This window comes from Lissotriton vulgaris, chromosome 12 (genome assembly GCF_964263255.1).
Source record: "Lissotriton vulgaris chromosome 12, aLisVul1.2, whole genome shotgun sequence".
Classification (NCBI taxonomy): Eukaryota; Metazoa; Chordata; class Amphibia; order Caudata; family Salamandridae; genus Lissotriton; species Lissotriton vulgaris.
The window spans coordinates 545,133,336-545,158,812 of NC_141700.1; the positions used below are offsets into that span (position 1 = coordinate 545,133,336).

General features: G+C 43.0%; 1 protein-coding gene across 1 annotated transcript in view; it reads left to right on the forward strand.

Moving 5' to 3' along the window:
• Nucleotides 1-25,477, forward strand: part of COPA (coat protein complex I subunit alpha) — a 191,404-nt gene that overhangs the window by 149,903 nt on the left and 16,024 nt on the right. The window contains exons 23-30 of the mRNA XM_086945342.1: nt 4,539-4,662; nt 8,505-8,594; nt 8,867-8,976; nt 15,588-15,665; nt 17,454-17,522; nt 20,479-20,615; nt 23,280-23,466; nt 24,639-24,749. Coding sequence (XP_086801468.1) covers nt 4,539-4,662; nt 8,505-8,594; nt 8,867-8,976; nt 15,588-15,665; nt 17,454-17,522; nt 20,479-20,615; nt 23,280-23,466; nt 24,639-24,749 — 906 coding nt within the window. The remainder of the gene's footprint in view (nt 1-4,538; nt 4,663-8,504; nt 8,595-8,866; nt 8,977-15,587; nt 15,666-17,453; nt 17,523-20,478; nt 20,616-23,279; nt 23,467-24,638; nt 24,750-25,477) is intronic.

Here is a 25,477-nt window from a genome sequence, read left to right on the forward strand (position 1 = left end):
CTAGATGACAGCGGTGTCTGTATCCGGATCGGACCCAACAAGCCTATGCAACCGCAACCCACGCAGGATGTCAAGATTGGGTCTGTTGCAGACCAGCAAGGTCTGTGGCACTTCTCCTTTTCAGGGAAGCTGGAGCAAGCCTGGAGCAACCAGGAAAGCAAAGTAAATTCAAGATGGCGTCTTCAGGGGGCTCACTAGCCAACGGGCAAGGAACCGGGAAGACGCGTCGAGCTCAAATGCAAAGGCTGGGCCCACAGGACACTCGCGGAGTGTGGGGGCCTGGACTTCGGTGCAAATGTTGCTCGGGGCTGGGGCTTCTTGTACCCCAATGCACAACTTACTGAAGCTTCAGGAAAGGAGTGCAGTTAGCAAAATGCAGGATGCCCAAGATGTCCGGTCCCACGTCTCTCGTGTTTGCCACAGGTCTCAGCTTTGATGTGGATCGGGGTCAGAGAAGTCTGGAAGTCCAGTTCTTGAGTCGCAAAGTCTTCGGGTTCTGACGGGAACCTTGAAACTGCAGATCGGTAAAGTTGCTGTTGATGCTTGTTTGCACAGGGTGGTCACTCCATGACCACAAGGGAGATGTCTACCGTCTTCCACAAGGGAGATGTCTACCGTCTTCCTGTTAGAAGGGAATGTCGAAGGTCCAAGATATGTCTTTCAAAGATTCGTCCAGGATTATCTAAAGTCCTGGGGACACAGCTCCTATACTTCTACTAAGAAAGGGGGCTGGATTACCTGACTAGGTCCCTCCTATGGGTGGACCTGAGAAGAGGGTGGTTACACCCCTTTCCCTTTGTCCAGTTTCGCGCCAGAGCTGGGGCTGGAGTGCCCCAGCAACTGGTTTAAACCGGGCTATGCATGGAGCACCTTGTGTCGCCCAGGTAGTGTCTAGATGCATTCACTGAATGCAGCCCTCCCTGCCCAATACACAAAACCCCTGTCTGGGGAGGTGCTGGCACCTCCCCGGACTGGAAACCTATTGTCCAGGCCGCCCTTGCGGGAGTTTCCCCCAGTGACAGGAGGTCAGACTCGTGTCTGTGGCAGCAGCATCCATTTTGTGATGCTGAGGCTCTGTTTAACTTTAACCGGGTAAAGCAGTAACTTACATGTCTTTTCCCTCTAGAAGGGTTGAATGCTACCCCCGCCGCCAGAATTGGCAGGGGTTAGTATTCCAAAGTGTTTGACAACTTACACAACATGTTTTGATAAAGCCAAACCAAAGTTAGCATTAACCGTGAGGAATATAATGCACCTAAGAGTATATGGTATGGCTATATCATAGAACAGCTATAAGGAGATGGTTCCGAAAGCTGCAGAGGGGCTCAGCTCATGCCAGAGCACACTCTCACATAAAACTAAGCACTCTGCCTCCAGGATTGTCGAGGCCTACCATAGGAGTGGCTTATAGGTGCATATGTGTCTATATATAAAGGTAGATATAGGTATACTATATCTAAGTAAGGGGTGATTACACCCTTATCCAGGCTGTGTGAACAGACCTGTGGTGTCAGTTTGGAAGGCAAACCAGGGGTGGCACAATACATGCTGCAGCCCCTGGTAGGCCTAGGGTGCACCTATGCCCTGGGTACCTATGGTACACTATACAGGGGCTCACAAGAGTGACCCAAAGTGCATGGTATCAATTAAGAGAGAGAACAGCTGGACAGTGGGTTTGATTAGCAGGCCCACAGCCACACTAAAGTCGAAAAACCATAGCATCACACCAAAAAGTGGGGGTGACTATAGGAAGCAGACCCTACTCTCCTACATTCGGGAGCTTGACCAACAGTGTCCCTACATCCCCTAGCATCTCTACTTAACTGGGCAGCAACGGGTTTTCTTCTTTCGGTCCTCTTGCCTGAGCCTGCAGCATTTCTTTAACTTTGATCTCCCCCATTGGTTTGTATTGGGCGCCTGACGCTGTGTTGGTACTCTGCACCCGTCTGCCTCTGTATTGCTGAGGGTGTAAGTTTGGTGCTGCCTTGTGGCCCCCTGTACATAACTCCAGGAGCTCGACCGCTGACTCACCTTTACTCACCTGTGAGTAGCGCGACTTTGAGTTCCCGGGTCTCTATTGATTAACATTGGGCGTCCGACCTAGAATTTGACCTCACCCGGCTGCCCCTGTGCTGATCGGGGTGCACGCTTGGTCTTGGTAACAATTTGAACCCTGCCTGGTATTTATTTATTTATTTTCAGAGTTTTATATAGCGCGAACAAGATCTTTGCAGATATCAGAGCGCTTTACATAGACGGGTACATGAGGGAACAAAGTCAAATAGGTGGTCCAATATTCCAGAAGACTGAAATTGTAAGTTAAGTTGCAACCTGCAAAAACTGCATTCTTCTTTTCCTCCCATAGGTTAATATTGCAAAGCCTAAAAATTGCACTTAGTGTCCACTTTTTAAGTTGTAAAGTATTTTTGTCCTGAAAAACCTACTTATTTTTGCGAACATCTAGGTCTTAAAATAAATATTGAAAGAAGCTTATTTTTCTAAAATTTGTGTTTATCTCCTTTTTGAGCTGTGTCATTTATTAATCTGTGTGTGCATAATAAATGTTGTACCATCCTCTGTGTTGGGCCCAAGGCTGTTTGCCCATCCTACCACAAGTAGAGCACTTCAGGTTTAAATTGAGCCCTGTAGGCTTCTGGGGGAACCTCTGGATTCCATGTACGGTATAACCACCTAGTGGTCTGCCATATTGAATTCAATCATGTGAGTGCAACTAGGAGACGCTCCCCATTAGGGGATAGTGCTCATCATTGATGCCATATACAAAGCCAATTTCCATAAAGAGTTAATTGCACAGTGGTTAAGTCTCAGGGGAGTGTGATTATCTAGTTGAGGCTGTGGAAGAAGTAATACTCGAAAGGGGACAATCAGGGCTATTACCTTGCAGCATCTTCAGCATACTTATGTATGGGTTTCCCAGCAAACTCTAGGCCCGTATTGCATATTTATACTAGTATGGTTCATGTTTCCGCATTGAGTAGTGAACACACTTAATGTAAGTGTACTAAGCCAGAATATGCCTAAAAAAAGTCTTTTTTTGTTTTGTTTATGCAGTCTGACAGAATGTTTTGTGTATTTTACATTGACATATTTCTGGTGTACATTGCTTTTACTAACGAAAGCATCTGCAATTTTCTTGCTAACTGTGGTTGTGGAGTACAAACCTCTTTACAAGTTGACCGTTTAACAGAATTTTGTTCTGTGCTAATTAGGTTCAAAAAGTAATAAGAGCGAAAGCTTTGGTGATCCAGAATTGATTCCAATGATAGCATTACCTTCAGCTGGATGTCATAAATAAAGGTTTCAGAGTTTAGGACCCCGCATGCTCTGTAGAAGTGTTAAGAAGACAACAGTTTATTAACTAACCCTAAATTGAGCCAGAGAAGACACTTGCTGGGAGGCCTGCTGTCTGTCTTAACACTTAACCAGGAACCTACAAGTCTCCATAAACGCAGGTTTCTCTGCAACAAAGTATGCTTTATGATGACCGACATAATTTACTTAATATTTGTACGCAATAAATTATGCAATCCAAATGTTTGTTTTTCCTGATTTTGTGGGTTCACAATGGGGTCCCATACCTATAGCTTGCCAGAATGATTCTTTGACGGGAAGTCATATGATAAACTCCCTTTTACTGTAAGAGCAGTACAGAGGAGGGGGTGGAAAATATATTTCTGCTTTCCTTTTCTCCACAGAGGCAGAAGATTTCTTTAGGGGCTAAGGAAAGGGAAGTGTGACCCCAACCCAGTAAAAATATAGGGCTTTCTTGGCAGCGTGACGGATCCTAAAACAGAAACCATTTGTTTTGCCTGAATGAAAACAACAGTACCAGAGGTAGCTCAAGGTTTGACTATGATATGAACTTAAAATGAGTAAAGGCCTTCTCATCTAAACATCTGAAGGCCTGATGTAATTTCTGAAGGACGGCTGTATTGCTCTCAAAATTCCTACTATTTAGGTTAGGACTAGCATCTCCATTCTGCACCTTTTCCGGTTGGGCACTTGGTTAGGCCAACATTAGTTATTTTATCTAATCCAAAATAAAATTGAATTAAGCCCAGTATTTGCTTACTAGGGAGTCTTGTCACTAAAATGGATGGTAAAGGCTGATCCTGCTACTGCGCTAAAGTGTACTGCAAGGATTGGTTCAGCTTGTAAAAAAATTGCATATTTTTCATTTGTTGGCAAAAGAGGCGATAACTAAGCTTGGCGGAGTGAAACAATGCTTTGAGATGTCTCTTCACCCAGCAGCAAGACCAGTATTGGTGCTCATTTGGTTTGTGAACTAGCATGCAGAAGGCTTAGTTGGAAGTCATTGGGGACTTGTGGTGAACATAATATTGTTATACCTGGATTTATTTTCTTCAGCAAGTGACAACTGCTACTCCTTTGTAAATAAAGGGAAATAGCTTGTGGCCTAAGCAGGGGAATTTCTACTGGTCAGTAACATTTTCTGTTTCATTCATTGTCATATGTCAGCTTGTTTATCATTCTCGCTCATTTTCCTCCCAATCTAGATTCCGGAGATTGACCCAGGTGCAATGCTGCTACAACCTCCTCCCCCTGTAATGCCATTGGACACCAACTGGCCACTGCTAACCATGTCAAAAGGCTTCTTCGAAGGAGCAATCGCCAGCAAAGGTATATTTATGTGAACTGAATTTGCACATTACTGCTTCTGTAAACGTTTCCTGTTCATTCTTTTTATAAATATTTGTAGATTATGAGTCTCTTTTCTACTTCTTCCACCCACTAATGTCCACTTATTTGGTATTGTTATTAATTTCCTTTCTGATAAATATTATTCTTTGGTTCCTTTATCTACCAATTGTAACTTAATTGCCTGTTTCCTGGAGAGGAATGAGAGCAGCAAGTAAGGACATAGTTCCCATTCTCTATAGGATAAGGCCGAGAGTCGAACAAGCTGTGATGGTGTCACCGTAGAAGACTATGGAGTGCAGGTCTCTCCTATATAGGTACTTTACACACTAACATCCACAAGTAACTCCATATAGAGTTTTGTCTGGAAACAAACTGGGCCTCATCTTACCTCTCTTTTAAAATAATCTGATACATGAGGGTCACTGTGCCAATACCCTTATATATTGTGTGGTTCCACATGTATGTAGGAACCACAGACCCTCTAGAGACTAAACAGCTACCTACGTAGGTTTGAGTCTATGTTGCTGATTATCCCAAGCAGCATTGCAAAATATAGGAAGCCCGAAAATCCACCACACCAAATTCAGCTTATTTTCTTGATGTTTCAGCAGTTGAAATACACATCACCAAAATGTTGTATTTCAAGATTATTGTACAAAAATCAAAAAATAATTCATTTTGGTTTTAAAGTTAATGACCTCTAAACCAATACAATTAAAATGAAGACTAATCTTCTTGCCCCCCCCTATGAGTCAATAGAGGGGGGATAGCCAGAGGCAGGGCTCATGGGATAATCCTATTCCAATGACTAGTATCAAACCTGTTTTAAAAATAAAGGAGCATGGATTAATTTAACTATTTCACCCAGCACTCTTGGCCCCTATTTGCAAAAACTCAAAAGTGAACAGCTTTAGTTACCCCACTCAGTAAGATGAATGTGGGGAACCTCTTAACTCTAATTTTCAGTCTACTTATGACCTGGGAGAACTTTGGCCTTCCGCAGTTCTATCTTTTATTGAAGACCAAGGGGCTGATTACGATCTTGGCGGGACCAACACTGATGTGCTGTTGGTGTCGTTCCCACAGACATCTACAACCACAGTCAAACCTCCGCATTAGGATGCGGTTGGCCAGACTGCATTGCCTCCGAGACCGACTGACAGCTTCCATTAGGCTCAAGGAGCCCGTTATGCAGTCGGTCGGATCGCAGTCCCCACAATGGAGGCAGTGCCTTCTCAAGCACTGCAGTGTGGATTACGATCTGCCTTTCAATCAGCCATTTCACGTCGGTTTTTCTGACGTGAAAAGGCGGGCGGAAATGCTATTTTGGGCCCCTAGTAGGGCATCGGACTGCCATCATAATTAGCCCCTTAGTCCTTAGCCACTTTTGGTTGATTAAACATCCTTACTGCGTTTCATCCATTACCTTCCTCTGCTTAGATAGGTGCTGCCTATTACAATGATAACCTTCATGTACTCCAGTTCTTCCACATTAGTACTTTACTTTTCGTGGCTGCTCTGATCAGTTCGAGCACAAGTCCACTTTAATGGTCCCACCTCTCTTTCGCCTGATTTGAGCGGTCTAATTTCCCTTTGGACCTCCAGTTTGTTGGAAAAAGAACCCTGAAAAACCACTCTATTAAAGAATTGCAGTAGTTGGAATTTATTAGCTTTGCTTGCTGTGGTCCGTGGAATCTCCAGGACTCTTACCCTGTGCCATGTTGCTGCATTTCCAATTTCCTCAATTTTGGATTCCGGTGTGGGTATGGCAGTGACTGCGCAAGCTCTGAAGTTGTTTTTGCTGTTGGATCTCAGATTTGTGATCTTGCAGCTGTATATCCATGTGCTAGATCTTCTACTTTATCTTCTTTAATTTGCGATCCATCTCTTCCATCCTAGCCTAAATAATTGTATCCGTCGGTGGTTTGAGAGGCATCGTCTTGTCTATCATTTGGTTTGATTACCACTGTATACTAAGTGGCCACTGCTATTCAGGGCATTAGGGGAGCACTGACGCTCATCTGCTTCGGACTACCATGTTCTTGTCACTGGAGTACATTTGTGAAGTTTAAAACCATTAACTCAGGAAACAAAGTTCTGGAGACATGATTTTGCTATTATTTGGGTACGATGACCAGCTATAGTCAGCTAGACACTTGGGGTAGAGAACAGGAAGACGCACTCTGCAGTCTTGAAAGGCATTTCTGCATTTGTTAGATTTTAAGGGCACATAACATGCTTCTTGGCAGTAATTATGGTAAACGGGACTGAATGACTCTCGAGGGACTCAGTCCCTTAAAGCATTCTCCACTTCTGCGTTAGTAAGCCAAGTCTTCCTTTTTGCATCTCTACTTCGACTCAGCAGGTCAACTTCATCTTCCAAAGTGCTGCACAGCACAGGGCTTCATTCAGTGTGTTGGGTTTAGAACCAGCCCATGAGGAGGGCAGGGAAAAACTGGGCCCTGTTGTGGTAAATAACCTTTGTGTTTGTGTATGTAGACTCCTCATTGGACACAGTCTATATCTTTGGCACTGATGTTGAAAGTAGGGCCATCTCAGAGGCGAGTTTTTTCAAATTATAAATACTCTCCATCGAGAATGGATCGCATCTCTTGATTTTAGGCAACATGCTAGAGAGATGTCTGGTTCCACCAGTCCAGTGTACTCCCTGAATTACCCTCAAGCAGGCTTGGCTGTCTTTCTCCATTGCTACCCTGTCAATATAGGGAGGGGAGTTTCAAGTACATTAAAGAAAACTGATTTAATAGGTTACTATTTGGAGCAGTGAAAAAGAGGTAGGGACCAGTGAAGCACAGAGCATTCAGATTGTGAAATGTAAAGAATTGACAAAGGTAACCTGCAGAGTATTCACCTTTGTGCAGATTCATGAGTGTTTTGCAGCATATTGGATTTACCATGTGCACAATAGCCTGGCCTATTTTTCTGGTAATGCTTAAACCACAGTTTTATGCAAAGGTTGGAGTTGGTATTCAGCAACCCCAACCCCCTTTATCCTCCGTGGGTGAGCCTCTGTCTTAACTGTAAGCGGGGTAAACTTTAGGTGGAACCCCCATGAAGTAGATCTTCGACTGTACTGTGGAACATCTGTACTTTACATGAAGTACCTCTAATGTTCTTTCACATTTCCAAGTGTACCCAGTTGAAAAACATCAATCAAGCCAAAGGGTTATAGAGCGTCTCCAATCCATGCTATGACATTGGTCCATATGTATTCCTGCACAAACCTTCCTGTTAGGGGTTATTTATCTTAAACTATTCACCGAGTCTCAACGGTCTAGCACATGGTGCACAGTCAGGATTTTATCTGAATTTCCTGATGTCGCTACTGCAAAGATCTTGTAGGGCATTCTCTTTTGTTGTCTCTGGGCACTTACCAGATAGTGGAAATGAGAACAGCCTGGTAGGATAGGCAGGGCAAGACTGTGTGCCAACACTTGGGGACTGCTCTCGTATGTTGTCACTCCAGGAAACCAATGCATGCATCAGACACCTGGCCAATCTTCAATCCCAGGCTCGTTATAAGCCAGCTTGTACCCTCTTGACCCTCAGTATTGCTGTACCATTGGTGACTGTTCACACCACTCTTTGACTGTATGTGGCATTGCCACCTAAGTGGGACAGGAGCATGCACCTAGTCTACATTGCCCTATTATTGACTTAGTCCGCGCATCAACCCACTCATTAACTACCTTGGTGAACTACCTTATAGTAACGACATTCTTCAGTTATTTTTTTCTCTGTTTCTAGAGTGCTCATTGCTGCTATTTTTCTGATGGAATTAATGCATTCTGTTTCCTCAGGTAAAGGGAATGCAATGGCTGCTGATATTGATATTGACACAGTTGGAACTGAGGGATGGGACGAAGATGCAGAATTGCAACTTGATGAAGGTTAGAACCTTTTTTTAAATACAAAATTCCCATTAAACATTTGACAAATTCCAAAGTCGTAGTTTTATATTAATCTATGCAGTGTGGGCGTGTGTATATTGCAGTTAATTAGCATGGTGTAAAATAGTTATAGTATTTCTGAGGTTTTTAAGTCTCTCCATTGTGATGTTGATATATCTCAAAGCTGCTTGTTTTTACCTAAAGGAATTATTACCTCCCATGTATAATTTCTTGTCTGCAAATGTTTAACTAGGCTCTCTTCGGTATTTCAGATGGATTTGTGGACGCCGCCGAAGGATTTGGGGATGATGGCATCAGCAAAGGACAGGAAGAAGGAGGTGGTTGGGAAGTGGAAGAAGATCTGGACCTCCCACCAGAACTGGTATAGAATTTGTTTTGTCTAAGAGCTAATTTATGATTCATAAAAGGTAAAGTGTGTTGCTTAGGAAAGGTGTTTTGTGGCACAACCAAAAACATAATCAAGCCTCACATAGTTGATGAAGGCACTATAAACCTATCCTGGCTAGATTAATCACCATTTAGGTGTACATGATAGCTTGTGTTAGCAGGTTTTCATTGTTGCTGTCTTCACTGAGCACTCCTCTGTATTTAGATAATTTGTTCTTAAGAATTCCAACGGATGCCTTTAAATCAAAAATTCCTTTGGATCTCTGCTATTCAGCAGATACTTGATCATGTGCAACTAGAGTTAAACATGGATATCTTTATGCCGAACGTGATGGGGCCTATTAATTTCCACCTAACAATTCCACTCTAGCAGTTCCCTATGCTAGTGGTCAAGGAAATAGTAGATGCCGAAATGGGTACCTCTTCCAGGCCAGACTTTTCAGTCCAAAATCTTTGATTTATTTGTTTGACTCTACATTATATGCTAATCCACATGTAAATAAGCTCACCTCGAGGAGCTCCATCTGTATTGAAAACTAGATGATTTGTTATACCATCCCTGCCTAAAACTGTTGGTAATATGGCTGTACTGTCTGGTACATCTTTGATTTTTAGGAGCTTGCAGACATATAATTTCAAAACCACACCTTATTCGGAACACTTTACAACTATTCAGAATACTATACAAGTGATGCTAGTTATCTCATTTAACAAACCTGTTTTTCTTTATCTGTTCAGTCTTCACTGGTTACAAATTCAAAATAGAATAGCCTGTAAGTGCTTATACATCTGCAGTCTTTCACAGTGCCAAATCATTGTTCATTCAAACATGGCTTGAAGCTCTTAGACGTTCATGGATGTTGAGATGGACCTCTGCTCTATTGTTAGTTATTTCTAGCTCTCTGGGGGAGTTTTCTTGTTAGGCATAGTCTTCCCTATTTTGCATGGAAAGTGTTGAATCATCTTTTTCCTAAATGTGTACCACAACTTTCATCCTGCAGTCTCCTCAATACCTGCCTTTTTTGCCCTGGTAAACATTTAGACTTGGTCTAGTACTGGTTTCAACTCTGCTAGGAATCTGAATATGCTTGTTTTTTTACAACAATGGAAGCTGCCCGCTTCCATTTGTGCTTACCGCTGATCATTGTACTCTTACTTGTTGTTTGTCTCTGTGGAATAAAAATACAGGTAGTGGATCAAGGCTAAATGTTCAATAAGAAAGGTATTACTTATGTTTGAGAAGATTTCTTTTTTCACAGCCAAAGAAACATTTCTTATCAAAACGCAAGTTAGTTACTAGAGGGGGTCTTCTGGAGGAATTTGATTGAAGTGAATTTTACTAGGTACGAAGGTAGTTTTCATGTTAATCACATTCTCTAAACTAATTTCCCTTTCTAGAACAACAGTAGTGCTTTTTAATCGGACCAATTTAAAAATTAGAAGATATTTAAGGCCCATCTGCATTACTGCAAAAAAATACCATTTTGCATTTCCAAAATGTTTTCCTAGAAGTGAGCATTGTTTTAGGTAAGGTAGGTTAAGCAATGTTAATTTAAGATTCTTACTCTTAGCTTCAAGGGGAGTGTAATCTCCGTAGGCTCACATTTTCTACTTTAATGTCTGTAGGTCGTTTAGCCTATTAATTTCCTGGGTTCTGAACTAATCTACTTTAAAGTGGTGACGAAAATTGCTTTAAGGCAAGCTTTATTATACATTGGTGTGATGTAATTCTTAATTCTAGTATGGCGCATCTAATTGATACATCTTCCTGGGAGTTTCCTTACCTTAAGATATATTCTAGAACTGAAAACATTTTGAAGTATGCTATCAGAGGGCGCCACCTTGTGCTGTAACAGCTTCAAGATTGCTTTCTCGTTGGTCTCTCACAGTAGTAATGATACAGCCCCATGTAAGCTTGTCCCGAACCCATTCTTTTTTTGCATGGGGTGATTTGATCTACCACATTTGTGGGTTTTTTCCATTGTATTTGTAACTGGTTTTTGAACACTTTTAAGCTTCATAGCCAACCGTGTCTGCTTCCAACCTTCTGCACAGTGCATTGCAATGCTTGGGTCCATTCCATGACTCTGGAGAAAATTAGTCATGATTAAGAGTAGAGAGGCTATTAGGAAAAGAGAGGTGAAGGTTGTTCTGGGGTTATGTGAAGAGTGTAATATAGGCCTATTCAATTGTATAAAGGGTTCTGACCCAGAGTTAGCGGGTATTCATTAATCTGAGTCTGTAAAGGACACCAATACACTAGAACTATACTTGTAGGTGTATGTCTTCTGTACACCTGCAGTTGTTATCTTCAATTGTACTTTCATTTCTCTGTAAAAGGGCTTCTAATAAAGCCCCCAGACTTATTCAGCTCCTTCTGTAACTGCATGAAAATCCTTTAGATTCGTCTAGCTTTCTTTATTTTCTGTGGTGCATATCTACATGTCTTACCAGCTATTTTACCTTCCTAACAAAACTTCCTCTACATCCGCTCACGATCCCACACGAGAACACACATAATGTGCATTTCTTAATGTGGTTTGATATAATATTCTTTAAAATTGACACAATATTGCTGCTAATTAATGCTATTTTAGTCTGCAAATTCCAGACTAAACATTATTGATTTTTAATGCTACTCCTTTTCAGATTTTAAGTGCTGTTATCTCCTAGTCTTCTCTGACCATAATTAGTTTTGGTTCTCCAACAGTCTGTTAAATGGAATTATACAGTTCTCTCATCTCTGTTTAACGTCATCCTCTTTTTAGGTCTCAGCCTGCGATGGCTGCGCATGCGCAGTCTCGCTGGTGAGATTTAATGTTTCTGAGTACGTTTCACTAGTGAGGTTAAGCCCCGCCCCTCTTTTCCATTGGCTAGCGTCAACGTTAATGCTAAACGGTGACCAGCCATTGGAAAAGAGGTTCCAGTGACGTACTCTTTTCTCTTTTAGAGCCGTCCCATTCGGACTGGCTTCCTTGACTTACGTGTGTGGTGAAAGGTTTCTTATCTTCATTATGGGGCGAAAAAGATGGCCCCATAAAGAATATAATAAACATTTTACCACACACGTAAGTCAGGCCAAGCCCGTCCAAGTGGGACTGCAAAGGGAGGAAACTCTACGTCGTGGCGGGCGTATAAACGCGGCACCTGCACTTTACTTTTAACATTAAAAGTAAAGCGCGGGTGCCGCGATTATACCAAAAGTAAAGAAATAGATGTTATTTCTATTTCTTTACTTTTGGTATAATCGCGGCACCCGCGCTTTACTTTATATGTTACAAGTAAAGCGCGGGTGCCGCAGCTGCCTGGTGAGCGCTTGTCTCTTTTTCTTTAAGCACTCTGAGTGAGCGTGTGTTTTCTAGCCATCTTTTTCGTTTGTTTCGCTGCCCCAAATACACATGCCTGCGCACTTTGTGTAGCTGTCTTCCCCTCCCGTTAAATGTCTGTGGGTGGCGCGACCTGCGGGTGGATTTGAGTCCCCCTGTGACTGTGTCCTCGCTACCGCCCACAACACTTTCTCCCCCTGGAGCGTGACCTTGCCTGGGAGGTCTGTTGTGATCAGCAAAGACGCAGAGTGTGATGGGCAGCTCCCCCCCAAATGTGTTCCTTCACAGCTCAGCTCCCACTGCGTTATGTCAGCCATTGTGTGGCATGCTGTTCAATTAATACCAAATTTGTCCCTCTGATATTCATCTGACCTCCAATAATAACTAATAGCCTTTATCTCGCTGAATAGCGCAGGCTTGATAAAGTAGCTGCTGCCAGGTGCACGTAGGCCATGACAAAGCGGAAATGACCTTTGCCACCAGGTGCCTCTGCTTGGGGGGAGGGAGAGCTGCCCTGCCGAGCATGCAGCGCTCCTTGGTCGATCAGCAGGGAGGGTCAGTTACGCTGGTACTTGCCTCCCCCCCCCCCCTCCCCCCCCCCCCCCCCCCACCACCACCACCCAACACTCCCACCCTGCCTGTTAAAGGTCTACGCAAAGTAAAGTTTCTCTGTTTCGTTCACTATCCCTATGTATTTGCAGGGCACTGTCAGGTTTGTTGTCCATGCAAACAGTAGGAGGTGTGTAGACTGATCGCATGGATAAGAACACTCTTAACCTAGGCGCTGCTTTTTTAAAGAATTTTTCAAATATGTTGTATCATATCCTAGAAGTCTTTCCTTGTTTGAGGCTAGGCCGGGAGTGAAACAGAAAATCTTACTCGTTGTGATGAAGGAGGAAGCCGTTCTTCGCAAGCGGACAGAAGCCAGATGTAATTATTTTTAAACTGAGTTCGCTGCTGCCTGTTTTCTTTTTCGCCACTTAAAGCCCCTCTGAATATAAGGGGGGGTGGGGGCCCTGGGGTAGTTAGGGCGGGAGAGCCGGCGTTGATGGCTAATGCAGAGCAGTGAAGGTTCCTTTCCGCTCTTGGTGTGGGGAACGGAGTTTGCTGCTGCCTGTTTTCTTTTTCGCCAATCGAAGCCCCTCTGAATATATGGGGGTGGGGGCCCTGGGGTAGTTAGGGCGGGAGAGCCGACGTTGACGGCTAATGCAGAGCAGTGAAGGTTCCTTTCTGCTCTCGGTGTGGAGGCACTGGCCTAGCGCCAACTAATACACACGCATTCATCAGCGGCTGGGTGTGATTTAAAAAAAAAAATGTTATCCTTTATTTTCTGTACAGTGTTTTCATACAGGCAATTGAGAGCAGAGGTGAGGGCGCAGGCTTAATTTAGGCCCATAAAATAACTGGGGGCGGGTTAACAAAATGTTCCTTTCATGACCTTTTGAGTCAATATGGCAAGTTCATGAAAGACGTCGGAGAATTCAGCGGAACCAGAGTCAGGCGCATGAATGTCTGAGGGTGAGAGACGTGAAGAGAGTTTATATCTGGGAGTCAGAGAGAAACACGCTGTCGGAATCACTTTTCGCCCTGGACGTGGTGCTTTTTAGCCCCTTTGGGGATTCTGTAAAAGAAAACTGAGCGTTTTACTTCTCTGATGAATGAATCAGAAGCTGTGTGCTCCTGCCACTTAATGAAGGTTTACATCTGAATCTGCAGATGTGTACCAGACAAGCGGACAACTGGTAAGACATCTCCGGGGTGTCTGCTGGACTCTGAGCGGATCGGTCTCCTCTGGCACCTCTAGCGCTATATGAGGCGAGGCGGCACCCAGCTTTCGCTAATACTGCTCTCTTCTCTGCCCAGCAGTCCTTCTCTCTGCCCCTACTTCTCGTTTTCCTCATTCTCTCCTTAGCTACCTCCTTTCTTCATTCCCCCCATGTTTCATCTTCTGCCCGCTTCTTGCATTTCCTCCCTCTATCCCTTTTCCTTCTGTTCCTACTTGTCCCCCTCTTCCTTCCCTCTCCCCTTCTTTCTCTCCCTTCCTTCTACTTTACTGTATTTCTCTTCCTTACCCTCTCTCTCTGAATACTCTTGTTCTTTGTTATCTTCACCAGACACAGCTGAAACGCAAGCGGTCCGGTGTCTTGCTGGATTCAGCCATTCATCCTTCTGAGGCCAATAGAATCGGCATACTGGGCTGGCTGATAGAGTGGCACATTGCCAGCCCATCCACCATTCCTTGCCAGGGTACTCACGAAGTGCAGTGTGGGGAATCGTATAGTGAAGCATTTCCAGGCAGAAGTTTTTGGGGTTTGTGATTGATCTCCTCACCCTAAATATATAGCTGGGAGGCTTCATGCCCGGCTCGTTTTAGGGTCACAGCAGACTCTGCCATTCACAGCGGGGGTGCTTGGAAGTCAAGCCTGTGCAGTAATGTGGAAGGGGGGGGGGCGAGGCAGGGGAGGGGGGGAAGAGAGAGCAGAGAGGGTATTGTATAGCAAAGCAAATGGCTTTAACTTCATAAAAGACTAGACCTATTGCATTTTTAATGATTGTTACCCTTTAGAAACTGGGATAATCAACTGCAGAAATCTTATTTACAGCAAGTGTTTTGTTGACTCCATCCTATTTTGAGGGACTTTGTTTTTACTTACTACATCCTCACCTAAAACTTTGTTTTTATTATTAGACACATATTTCGGTATAATATTTGCCTAAGGAGGTATGTCTCTTCAGTGTGGAATTTCAAAACCAAGTTCTTTCTTAATATAGACCACATTTACTGGTTTGATTTTCTAGAAAAAAAGTAATCACACCTTCCCATTTAATGTCATTGCAATAGGTAGTTTTATGCAAATTGCTTTAACCTAGTGGGTTAACATATTTAAGAGGCATGTATTTCTGAGATGTAGAAGCTATCCTTGACATAATACTTGGGTGTGCCTCATCTTTACAAACTTCGAAGTGGAGAATATTTATTTGCCTATTGGGTATCCTATTATGAAATCTGTTAGGGGATGAAAGACTGGCTAACATTTTAATCTTTGATTCAGAAATCATTTATACTTTAAAGCAGGAGTATGCCCCCAACAACAATTTGTTAGCTGTTCCTTGTGAGAGAAGCCTCTTGAATTGATTTTACTGCCACTACGGAAAGCCAAAGAAATGTTAGCATTGTCTGTTCTTTTCTTGGATGGACAAAGGATGATCCAAAAGCTTCCTTTATGAGAGACTTGAGTTTGTTTCATTTTTTTTGTAGGACATTTCTGGAGGCACTGCTGGTGGAGCAGAGGATGGTTTTTTCGTTCCACCCACTAAAGGAACCAGTCCAGCTCAGGTAATTGTGCAGTGTTTTATGTACTGAGATCCTTTTGTAACTTTTGTTTTTACATTCATGTAGTTCACATGGATCTAGATGCATCTGCAAGGGGGAATACAATAATTAACCAAAGGTTTCAAACTTACAAGCACATCCACATTTTGTTTTTAATGTCTACCCTACTGAAAGCATTAGAAGACCTATTGAGTACAATAGCAAAACAGTGGGCTTTGGTTCTGCCCATTGCTTATACATGTTTGGGCTTCTAGTCCATCCCATTTGCATATGTGCATAACTAGATGGCTTTCCTTCCGCTTCTGTTTTTTGACTCTCTTGTGGGAATTAGCTTTATAGCCGTCCTTTTGATTGAATGACTTATCTTTCTTACTGCTGGTATTTATGAAACTACTTTTTTCCTGTTTTGCTTTAAGCACTCCTCGTGGGTGCATGTGTTTTCTTACTCTGTCTCCCTTTCACTTGTGTGCTGCATGCCCTTTACAGCCATATCTTCTGCTCGTTCTTCATGCTGTTTTCCCATCCCCAGCTTGTAATTGATTCCCCCTAACTTGCGTGTTTGGTGCAGCATTCCCTTTTTATTTATTTTAAGGATCAACTCTATTGCTGCTTGCCCCTCTGTGTTCCCTTTTATTTCATTAAAAAAAGTATTTTAGTGGGGCCCCGCAGCTTGCTAACGGATTGTTCTTTTCCCTAAATGCATTTTTGTATGCTTTTCGTTCTTGTTTTGTTTGCTCCTCCAAGATAGGCCTTTGACATATTGGACTGGTAGAAAGAATTGGCAAAGGCAAAAGAAGAAACCTTTTAACTTTGTGGATGAATGTTAAATGCTTGAGTGGTGTGGCTCACTGGTTAGAGGCGGCAGACCCGGAAGCAGAGAACGGCCCGGGACAAGGGTTCAATTCCCGACGCGGCAGGGTCGTGGACCAGGGTCAGCGGACTCGATAATTCTCGCCTCGGTGCCTACTCTAACCAGGGATCACACTCTGCAACTCTGGGCATTAGCTTGCCTCATCTCTACAACGGCCCCCCACATTCGCCGGGGATGCCTGGTTTCACCTTGGAGATACCTAGTAGGGACCATCTCACAGGGATAGCCGGGACGGGTTCCCCAGCGGTCTACAGCGCCACATCGTCTCAGGTCAGCAGTGCGCTTTACAAGACACATACATTTACAAAACTAGCTGCAGTCAGTAAGGTGGAGTTTAGTTCATTGGCCATCTTCAGCAGCCTGTTAAGTCGGAGTGTTGGGTGACCTTAATGGTCCAGAACAATCTACATTATAGATTTAAAACACAGTGGAAGTACAGTATAGTGAAACCTTCACATCATTTCATGTGCTTTACATTGTTCTATAAATAGATTATTTATTTCAGTGCTATTTTGTGAGCATGCACTTCCCAAGATGAAGGAAGGGGTCATGTAGGGAACAGATGAGATGACCAAAATGCATGAAGGAAATACTTGGGATGTGGAGCTGAAAGATCTATGTGTATAATTAGTTTTAGGATGCAAACCTGGCTAGTGACCCCTGTGGCACTGAACATGAGCAGGAGATTTGAAATGTGATCCAGAGTTGTTATAAACCACAATATTGGTTAATTCTGTATGAAACCAGCGTTTTATATTTTTTATGTGAACTGGCTTGAGTTTAGGCTGTGAATTGCCCATACATTTGGTGTATTGAAATGACTTTGCCTTCATGTTGTTCAACACTTCTGTGTGTGTTATATTTATATGACCCAGCCAGTGGATCTCTGAACCATCTTTTCTGCTTAATCTGTTTTTTAGATATGGTGTAACAACTCTCAACTACCGGTTGATCATGTGCTGGCTGGTTCTTTTGAGACCGCAATGAGGGTATGTTGATTGTTTGTATCCTATATTTGTTTGTGTCCACAAACTAGCTAGTTTGAAATACACACTACTTCATTAAATTAAGTCAAACCAAGTTAAATTAGGGGTGTTAAGGTCCTAGAACCACACATGAACCAAGACTTTGCACCGATCCGTTTGATAAGAAATTGCATGTTTGAACTTTATGTAGTAGTGTGTCACAGTTAATTATGCTTTTTTGGTACATATTGCAATCCAAATATGATAGACTAAGACTGTGAAAAGCAACCACAGATGGCAATCTGTCTAAATAAATGGATGAAATCTACCCGTTACACAACTTTTGCAAAATGATGGTGGCAACGAGCCTAGTCCACAATAGAGCTCTAAAATAACTGAGCAAAGTATTCTTGCACTAAGATTTTGTTTGATGACCCACAAACCTAACCAATCTGACTAGTTCTCGGATTACCCAAATTGAAGAATGAGGACATTTTGAATTTGTAACAAAAATAGATTAAATGAATGGGGCTGTTAGGAAGCTGGTTCTTTATATAGTGGACCAAAAACAGGTACACCATGTGAAGAGTCCAGGCAAACCCCGAAAGGAATTGCAGAGGCACAAATAACACCCCAGATGCTCTCTTTTGTGATAGTGCTGGCAAGAAGTTCGGCATATCAGAGGGTATTGCTAAGCATTTATTACACCCACAAAGGCAGTAAGTGACCACACTCAAAGAAACCCAACACCAATTTATGAAAATAACATACTTTTATGTGAATTGTGACACCAAGAGCCTCCAAATCGGGTAGGTTTTCGAGTTATGAATTTTTACAGTTTTCAAAAGTTGACAGGAATTTTTGGGTGCAGTAATTTATTTATTTATTGAGTTTTGTATAGTGCGAACTTAATCCAAAGGTATCAGAGCTTTTTACAGAGTTACCACAGCGTCATTTACACAAGTGACATATTGTAGTAAGCTGGCTCTGTATATGGTATGCCATTAGGTGATTATACGGTGCACAGAGTCCAGAGATTACCCAGAAGTGTACAGGGCTCAATGTAAGGCCAAAGTGCTATATTAGTGGTTGGGTGGGCGAGCAGCCTTAGTCCTAACACAGAGGAGTGTAAGACCTATATTGCACAACATTGACCAATAAAGGGAACACAACTCAAAAAGGAGATCCACACCAATGTGATCAAAATAAGCTTTGTTTGAGTTTTATTTTAAGAATACAGCCATGGTACACAACACTGCTAGAGCTATCCCTAGTACCTCCTGAGAAGGTACCCAACTATCCAAAACTTCACCCACTTTCAGCTTGCTATGCAGCTAAATGAAAACGTTTCGTCCACTACTGTGCTTCCTTCAACATCAATCCATCTTCACCAACAGAACAACTGGTCTGTTACCTGTTAAACTTACGAAAGACCCATTTGGCATATACCTCAATATGCCTACATTTAGCAGCCATTGCAGCATAACTACAAAACAGGAAGCACTGATCGCTTTTCCGTACTCCTATCGTCAAAACCTTCATGGAAGGATTAAAACAAGTCATTCCATCAAGTTCACATACAGTACCCTCCTGGAACCTGAACATTATCCTAACAAGACTCTTGGAGCCACCATTTGAACTAACTGTCAAATACAACCACTACATAACTGCCAGATAACATTTTTAACATGGAACGTGGCCTTCCTTGTGTGCCATTGCATATACCTTAATACACATACATTTAGCAGCCATTGCTGCCATTGCAGCATGACTACAAAACAGGAAGCACTAATCGCTTTTCTGCACGCCTGTTGTCAAAGCCTTCATGGAAGGATTAAAACTATTCATTCCACGAAGTACACCTCCAATTTATAATTTGACACATTTTTGGTGTGCTCACAGCGTGCCTTAAGATTTAGATCATGAGTGGGAAGACATTCACCATATAGTTTATAAAACTTTGAAACCCAATTAGTGCTTTGTAGTAGGAGTTAAAAGCATGCGTGTTAGCAGAGCCAAGTTCTCAGAGGGGGTAAGAGCCCCTGCAAACCATAGCGGCCTGAATATGTTGAAGGCATTGGTCACAACGTGTCTGCCGAACTGTCCCAAATTCGGTAGTCGCCCTTCTGGAAAGAGCAGACCCATCTTCAACAGGCCTAGGCGGGAAGGAGTAAACTTCACCAGCCTATCCGTAGATGTCTTCATTTGTTCCGTTTCTTTCGGCAAGTGGGGGATGTGCTGCCTGGGTGAATCCAGGATATACTGAAGTAGGATGTCATTGCAAAGCAGGATCTCTCAAGGTCAGTCACTAGGAATCCACCACCCCCCTATTCGCAAGACTGAATCAGGTTTAGTTGCGGGACCCAGCAGCACCCCAGCAAATTAATCTTCTAAGTAAAGTGTGTTCTGGCAAACAAATGTTCCCTGGGTTGGATGGTATGTTAATGAAAAGGTAAAGAAATCGAGGGAGTACTAACGTTTAAATGAGACCAGTGTGGCTGGTGATTGAGAGGGGCAGTTGAATCCAACGTTCAACCCGCGCAGCTAATTTATCTACTGCTGTTCTATGGTGTTTCGAAGAATCTATGTCAAAAGTTCTTGCAGAGTCTTCTAGCAATATTGTGGATCTGAACGATACCTAAATTAACTTACTGGATATGGATTCTTTCGATTTTTTTATCCATGTTTTTTTAAAGGATATGTAGAATTCTAAAACATCAGTATAATATCAGAGGCCAGCGTTGGACGTCAAATGCTGACTGCTTTACTAGAATTGACACTAGACTGAATTGTGCTCTTCTTTTTGTACTTTGTTTAGTGGAGCTCACTCTGACTGAAAACTTTATTATCTGGTTGTTTTAGTAGGGTAGGGAGTAGTTGTAGTTAACCGTGGTGAATCAATAGGACATTTATGTGCAAAGTAAGTTCTGTTGCATTGCGCTGCTTCAATAAGGATTTGTTTTCTTGCGCCTTTCTTTAGCTCCTTCATGACCAGGTTGGAGTGACAGACTTCGCTGCTTACAAGCAGCACTTTCTGCAGACCTATTCTCGAGGACGCACCTCCTACCAAGCCCTGCCTGGCCTGCCTCCTATGTATGGATATCCACATCGCAACTGGTAAGAAAATAAAAAGCCAGCATCTTAGTTCCAGTGCATTTATCTTGTGAACTTTTAGTAGGATCGACTCCCCTTCATGTAACCCATTCTGTTATGCAGGCATTCGAATGTGAGTCCTGCTACTGTGTTCTTTCAGCAATTAAATAATGGTTAAGTTAAGGCTTTCGTAAAGTGTAGTTGAAGTAGGGGACAGTTACCATAACTGATCCAATCGAATGTTATCATCAACAGATGTCCAGCAAGACCTCCATTGCAGCCACTTTTGTATTTGGTACAGTCCATGCTAACAGCACCTTCCTTTAACCGAGGTTTTTAGTGTGTGCTCCACATTGGTGTTGGGGCGTGCGGGTGGCACCTCAAACTTTGGGAACACTGTGGCATAAAGAGTCTTGGTTACTATACCGAAATCGGAAGCGTATCTGTCCTGCGGTTGAGGAGCGAAAATCTTGGTGCTAATAGGCGAGAATTGGTGGAATTCAGGCAATTCTGATGCTTGTTCGTTCCCAGACTAACTATACTAATTTTGCTAGTCACTACTCGCCCAAAGCTTTCCGACTAGTGACATTCCGTTTTTGACACTGGTTTATAAGCAAGTGATCTGCAAAGGTTTTATAAAAGATAATATGCATGTTTCCTAATCTCCTCTAGTTACACGTCAGTAACATCCCTTCCTTTCTTTACTGTGCTTCCCAGTGGCATCGGTAACGTGGCAACACTTCTGTTGCAATGACTGTATCATTTTTTGTTACTCTTTTGCCCCAGCCAAATGCTAAAATGTTTTGTGCAGACCTGTAGTGTGGAACTTCTTACAGGCTTTGATGATTAGCTTACGCTGACGGTGTTTTAAGTCCAAGCAAGTATCTTTCAGCAAAAGCAGGTGTGTGCAGGCTGAAACAACACTGGCCCTAATGCCTTCCAACAGAATGTTCCTTAGCTGACCATCCGAAAAATTCCAAAGCCGCTTTGCATTCGAAACCTACTTTCTCTGCCTTTTTTTATTTTCACTGTAGTGTGCAAAAGTGTCCTGGACTGTGAGGTTTTCTGTAGGCACCCCTTCTGTTCTATTGTTACGTTAGGCATATCTGCACCGTTCATCTTGCAGTAGTTGTTTGGCTCCACTTAGTAGTATGATGTTTTTGTTCCGCAGTTCTCTGGTGTGTTCATTCATTTCTCACATGCAGTGACACTTTGGTCTCTCTCTCTCTCAAACCCCGTCCCCTCATGTTGAGTTTTTTTAAACTGCTGAACAAATGTGTAGGTACCCACTGATTTACACAGCACACTCAGATATAGTCTCTACATAAGACTCCTGTCTCACAAACATACAGTAACACTGATTTACATAAACGCAGAGTCACGCACTTACACAAAGAAAGTTGGAATACATGAACGTGCTGGCACATTGTAACACACCCAACCACACAACTTCGACGTGCGTAGGTCACGTATAAAGATGTAGACGCGTGCAAGGGGTTTCCCTTGGTCTGAGTAGACACACGTATGAAGACCACCCTAGTAAACTGATGCTACTAGAGCTAAAGCTAGGCCTTGCAACGAGTCATTCTGCCACCAGGGGGCAGCAGTGGATACTTGTTTTAAGTCCACTATCTTCCACTCAAAGCAGAATTCCACCACATACTACTCGGGAAGATAGAGGTTTTTGCACCCCAATCACTGCACACACATGCAGGCGCTGCATGCACATATTGCGGTCATGTTTGGGTGGTTTTGAGATGGGCAGAGTCAGAAGCAAACAGAAGTACCAATGGCAGTCATGCCTCCAAATGTCCTTAATGGCCGTCATTTCCCAGCTTTAACGTTCTAGCAGACCTATACTTGGAGCAAGCCAGGACACCCGTTTTTCAGCTGCCACACCGCTCTGCGATGTACCCTTTAAATTGTAGCCCCCAATAAGTGAATTGGTGTCTCACTAGGGTAGTCATGGGGTTAAGACCGATTGCAATACCTCTTTTATGCTGGGATGGAATAGAATGTATTAATTAGATTGTCTTCTAAGCCCTGTAATATTCAGAAAAGCTGTTTTTCAGTTAAGCAAGTTTCTATTTGGATTTCTCATATGAGTCCCCAACGTATAGATTTTGTACTTACTGAACATTATCTCCGCCACTGTCTACGTCCTACTGATTTCCTATTCGCAGCTATGAAAAGGTTGTGCTGTACATGCTTAATGTATGAAAAGCTTCAGGAAGCAGTGGATTGTGTGGCTGAATCCACATTTCAGCATATAAACCGCTTTGTGGAGATCAGTCTCTGCCTATTCTTACATTACAGCTTGTTCATAAGCAGCCGTTCAATAGGAAAAGGCTGCACAATTCCAACTGCACTCAGAGCAGATTCTTGTCAGAGGGAGTGTATTCCTTCCATTTCCAAATACAGTTTGGAAAGTCCACCTCCTACAGCTGTGGTATTGTGGCTTGTGGAGGGAAGATTGCTTAAATTATATTCTATTTGCAAGTCATCCCTCTGTGCTTCTGCCTTGCAGATTTGTGAAGTGTAACTGTGTAAAAGTGTATGAAAGATTTAGCTAAGGGAGAAGTTGTTTTTTATTTTTATCCAATTCTTAAAATGGTAAGGGTGTATCAAATGCATAGCAGCCAAAGCTAACTCGCTCACTTATTCTGCTCTTCTCTTTCCTGAAACTAGGAAGGATGCAGGGGTGAAGAACGCTGTCCCATCGGTTGGCTTGAAGCTCGCTGACCTGATCCAACGCCTGCAGCAGTGCTACCAGCTCACCACATCTGGCAAGTTTGAAGAGGCCGTGGAGAAGTTCCGGCAGATTCTGCTGAGTGTGCCCCTGCTAGTGGTGGATAACAAACAGGAGATCTCGGAGGTACGTTTTCTCTTGGGAGAGGGTGATTAAAAGGCTTTTGCGGCCCAATAACAGTGTCGACCTTGTCTGTTCATAGGGGAATTGAACTTTAACTTTATTTTACCTCATTTTTGGCTAGAATTTGGTTAGATGTTCAGCTAATCTATATGCATGTTGCTTTCTGACAGCTATAGGTGTTGCCCTGTGAATCGAGAACCACAAAATGGAAGGACCTTATTCATTAAAACATTTTAGGTGTTTGTTTCCTCACTGCCATTAAGTAGGCTACATATACAGGTTCCAATAATAGCGTAAAGCAGAATATACTTTTTAAGACAAATAAAATGTGCTTGTGCTATCTATGCCCAACAATGCAAGCCTGGATAGTCACAAAGTGATCTCTGGCTGGCTACATTCTGCATCTGATGTGCCACACTATAATGCCACGTCAAAGCCACTTATGCTTCCTTTGGCAAAAAGAAAGAACAAATGGAGAGTTACATGCAGAGGTATGGGGCTCCTTTCAGCTCTTAATGTGTACAGCCCTTGTATTGCCCTGTGCTACTTATTGCTTGACTCATATGGGGGACCCTGAGGACCACCAGACCCCAATTTTCATCACTTTGGAGTGTATTCCTGATCAGAAGAAATCAACCCGGCTGTTGCCAGCTGTTCCCACAAAGATTGTTTCAAATCCAAATATGCCTCATAACTTTTATTTATTATATGTTTATTCTGCATCTGGTGTAAGCTTACTTTCAGTTTTGGAGGGAAGTCTGGTGCACCAGGTTTAGGAGTACTGGAGCACTTTCATTGTATGTGTGAACATTTTTCTCCCATCTTTTAACATGAAAATATCTTGACTCATTCATTTTATGGATTGTCATTGTTACAAGTTAATATCCTTGTTTTGCAATGTGACAAGCATTCTTATGCACATTGCTCATAAAGATTTTCAATTTCCTGTGGTTGTGTGTAGCCTCCAGCCTTCTCTGATGCATTCATGCCCTTGACTACGTACTACCACTTTCAACTCTGCTGTTCTCCACCTTATTCTTCCTGAACTATGTTGTCTGTTTTATAACATACCTGCATCTAGAGTTCGTAAATTCCCAATTTCCATCTAAATGTTACACTACTATTGACGGGAACAGTGTGAAACATATACTTACTCCTTTGTTCTATTTCTTCAGGCCCAGCAGCTCATCGCAATCTGCAGAGAATACATTGTTGGACTATCAATGGAAATTGAACGTAAAAAGCTCCCCAAAGATACCCTGGAGCAGCAAAAGCGAATCTGCGAGGTAAAAATAGAATAGCGTAGAACATGGCAGCTAAAGACCAAGGGCATGATTATGATGGTAGTCAGTCAGACCGCCATCGTTTCGGGCAGGAAACCGTGCAACAATCAGTCGGTGGTCCCACCTGCCCAATTTGGAGTACACCAACAGTACTTTTTAGCACTGCAGCATGTGCTGCAGTCCAGGAAAAAGGCCATAGCACAAGCCGCAGTGGTAAACTGCACTCTGTGCACATCCATGCACCGTGTGTGGCACATGTTACATGGAGGTGTGGGGGGGCACTACATGTGCCCCCAAAGTCCATTTCAGTCTGCCAGTCTGATGGGACCACCATGAAAAGGCAGTCAGAAAGGGGCATCCCAATCCCAAAAGCTTTGCCTGCACAGGCACCACCTCCATTGTAGGGATAGGATTCCAACCGCTGCCCCATCTGGATCTTGGATCCTGTCGGAGGTGGTCATCATTCCAACTGACCGCCAGAATGTAATCCGATGGCCTGGATGGCATGCTCACTTCCACCGACGGCCTGTTGGTAGCGGTCTGCCTGCCATCTTAATGAGGCCACAAGCTCCTGAGGCCATGTTGTGCACAAACTTCTAAATATTGTCTGCCTAAAAGGTTTGTGCAGGTAAATTACTTGGTACTGTTTGTGTTACATTTTCTGAATTGTCTGGCACAAGCCTTTCAGGCCCTGTTACCAAGTCCCCACGCTTTTCGGGTATCTGGTGCAC